A 2,903-nucleotide genomic window follows, 5' to 3' on the forward strand; every position below is an offset into this window, starting at 1 on the left:
TTATTTAGCTCATTCACGTAAATTATGTACAAAGCAAATTATAACCTGCTACCAAAGAATGTACAACAATTCTTCTCAACTAAAGAGGAGAAATATAACCTTAGAGGAAAATCTAATTTAAAATATTTCTATTCACGTACAACACTTAGAACCTTTAGCACATCAGTATGTGGAATTAAATTATGGAATGGATTAAGTAAAGAAGTTAAACATTGTACTGATATGATCCATTTTAAGAGGCTGTTCAAATTAATTGTGCTTACAAAGTACAAAGAAGAAGAATTATGAGAAACACTTTCAACCTTATTGAAAATAAGATATTCTTCATCTCAGTATGTTGGTAATGACTGAATTAATTAATTACATGTTACAGAACTGTTGTATTACTCATTCACGGATGTCATTTTACTATTTTGCTGTAAAAAGGGTCAGTAAATGAATGTATATATTTGTGGGCGCTCTGACGTGGGAAAGGGCTAGGATTAAATAAGCTTTGCTTCTTCCTACTCCTTTTCGGACATGATGTGATGTGAGGTGATATTAAATTGTCTGTATTGTATTGTAAATGTGTTCATGTTCGAAATAAACTAAGAAAGAAAGAAATACTAAACGTATAAGTTTTAATGGGATTTAGCGATTAGGAGTGACAGATTGTTTGGTAAACGTATAGTATGTTCTATATGTTATAGTTATTTGAATGACTCTTACCATAATATATTACGTTAACATACCAGACACCTTCTCAGTTGGTTATTTATGCGTCATATAACGTACACTTATTCAGCCTGTTGTTCACTATTCTTTATTTATTTTGAATTGCCTTTTAAATGTCTGTTCTTGGTGTTTGTTTTTTTATCAAATAAATTTCCCACAAAAATGCGACTTATACTCCAGTACGACTTATATATGTTTTTTCCTTCTTTATTATGCATTTTCAGCAGGTGCGACTTATACTCCAAAAAATACGGTATGTGTTGTCTTTTCTAATCATAAAAAAAGCAGACGAGGCGTGTTGGCTGAGTTCTCAAAGTTTACTCCACAGTGTGTTCATTGATAACATCAAGCTTCCGGTGTGTCTACATAAACGGGGCTACTGCGCATGCTCTTCATTACTGTGGTATGCTGGGTAATGGAGTTCTTATGTGACCTGGCTCATAACGTAAGGGCATATTTCGAACAGCATGGCAACCTAAGCTAACTAAATTCTGATTGAATAGAAACTCTAACCTAAAAACAACAGCGCTGGAAGGAGAATAATATAACCTGAAGAGAATATGAATACTTTTAGATATTCAAGGAAAGCAAATTAAAAATTACTTTTATCTTTAATTATTGTCATGATTTCTGGTTATGTTCACCCAGCAGAGAAGGCCTTGCTGGCCCTGACGGCCCACCACTGATGGCACATCCGTACTCAAGTATATCCAAGTTTCATATCTCTAGTATCGCAGCAGCTCATGTATTCCAATCACAGTTTTTGGACAATTCCATCCAGTAGGTTTTTTTCAGATAAGATGGTGACCTCCTCTAATGGCCGACATGCACGGATGGCTGCAAAGTGAGCGGCCTAACAGGAAGACAATACAATGGAGATATCTCCGCTCCCTTTGTTCCATTAAGATGCATTCACGTGTAACTCCTTTACCTGGCATACAACACAGCCTCGTCGTAGACCCTGAACACTTGTCTCTCAGGTATCGACCTTGGCAGATGAATCGGTCCGTCTGGCAGATACCTCCCAGGCTAACGCAGCCCACGTTGCTCCGCCGTCTCTTATTTTCCGCCTTTTTGACCTCTTTTGTTCGGGTGGCGGCGTCGGATCTCCTCCTGTCGTCTGCTTTCGCCGCGTTTCTCATCCCCTTAATGGCGCTGTCAGCGTTTTTGGCTGGGCTATGATTTATTTCACCCTTTCTCCTGTCGGGTTCTAATGCACAACCGAACAGGACATCTGCAGATATAAAAGTTGTGCTTCTATCGGAGGACCTGGAATCTCATTGTGAAATGAACACAAGCTCTCTGATAAGACAAACTAAATGATCGCTTTTAGTGCGGCCTGATGCCAGTGATCAATATCTCCGTCTGAGCTGCAGACTGCTTTACAACGTTATCAAAGGCAGCTGAATGGAACATTTAGAAAATGCCTTTCAATGAAACAATTTCAATGAAAGCACAAGTTCAGATGAAGTCTCCTGCGACTGATGGGTACCCATTTTCTCCAAACTTTCTTTAGCTGCACACTTGTTGTGTCCGCACAGACCGAGTGGGTTTAATTCAGTTATTCATAGCGTCTTCACTCTGACACATACTAATTATCCCGGCTCAGACTTGCATCTTTGCTCTTCATTAACTCCATTAACCTCAGTGCGGCGGAAAATATTTCAATGGCGCCCTGTAAAAAGAACACACACTGGGCGCCGTGATTGAACGAAGCTGCTTATCTCCAGAAGTCTTTTTAATGGCTGCCAGCCATTCGGAGCTCGGCAAACTGTGGAGTGGAGAAGCAGTTTTCAACCTGCATGTGGACCCAAAATGAGAAAGGGCAACATTTTTTTTTTTTGTCAAGAAAGTTAAGTAGGAATGAGGGTGAAGGGTATTTGTAAATTACACTATTGGACAAAATACATCACTTATAGTCAATCTCCCCAGGATTTTGCGAGCTTTTTTTCAGGCCTATAGAGTCATAATTCGTGACAGCTATTTCAAAAAGTTGTGACATGGTTTGCTTTTGTTTTTTTCTACATTTAAAACACTTCCTTGTGGTCTACGTAACATGTAATGGTGGTGTTTTGGTCAGAATTGTGTATGGATTTTATTTTAGGGACCGTCTTCAAGCTGCATTCTGTCTGCCTCTTCAGGATGCGCTGTTTTGTGGGCGGTCTTATTCACGTGCCTCCACTTCGACT

General features: G+C 39.1%; 1 protein-coding gene across 1 annotated transcript in view; it reads right to left on the reverse strand.

Annotated features, from left to right (window-relative positions):
• The window catches only part of LOC133550452 (leukocyte cell-derived chemotaxin-2-like), an 8,791-nt gene extending 6,935 nt beyond the window's left edge, over positions 1 to 1,856 (reverse strand). The window contains exon 1 of the mRNA XM_061896434.1: positions 1,646 to 1,856. Within this exon, the coding sequence (XP_061752418.1) occupies positions 1,646 to 1,856 (211 nt within the window). The remainder of the gene's footprint in view (positions 1 to 1,645) is intronic.
• Positions 1,857 to 2,903: the final 1,047 nt, after the last annotated feature.

The sequence above is a fragment of the Nerophis ophidion genome, linkage group LG04 (assembly GCF_033978795.1).
Source record: "Nerophis ophidion isolate RoL-2023_Sa linkage group LG04, RoL_Noph_v1.0, whole genome shotgun sequence".
Classification (NCBI taxonomy): Eukaryota; Metazoa; Chordata; class Actinopteri; order Syngnathiformes; family Syngnathidae; genus Nerophis; species Nerophis ophidion.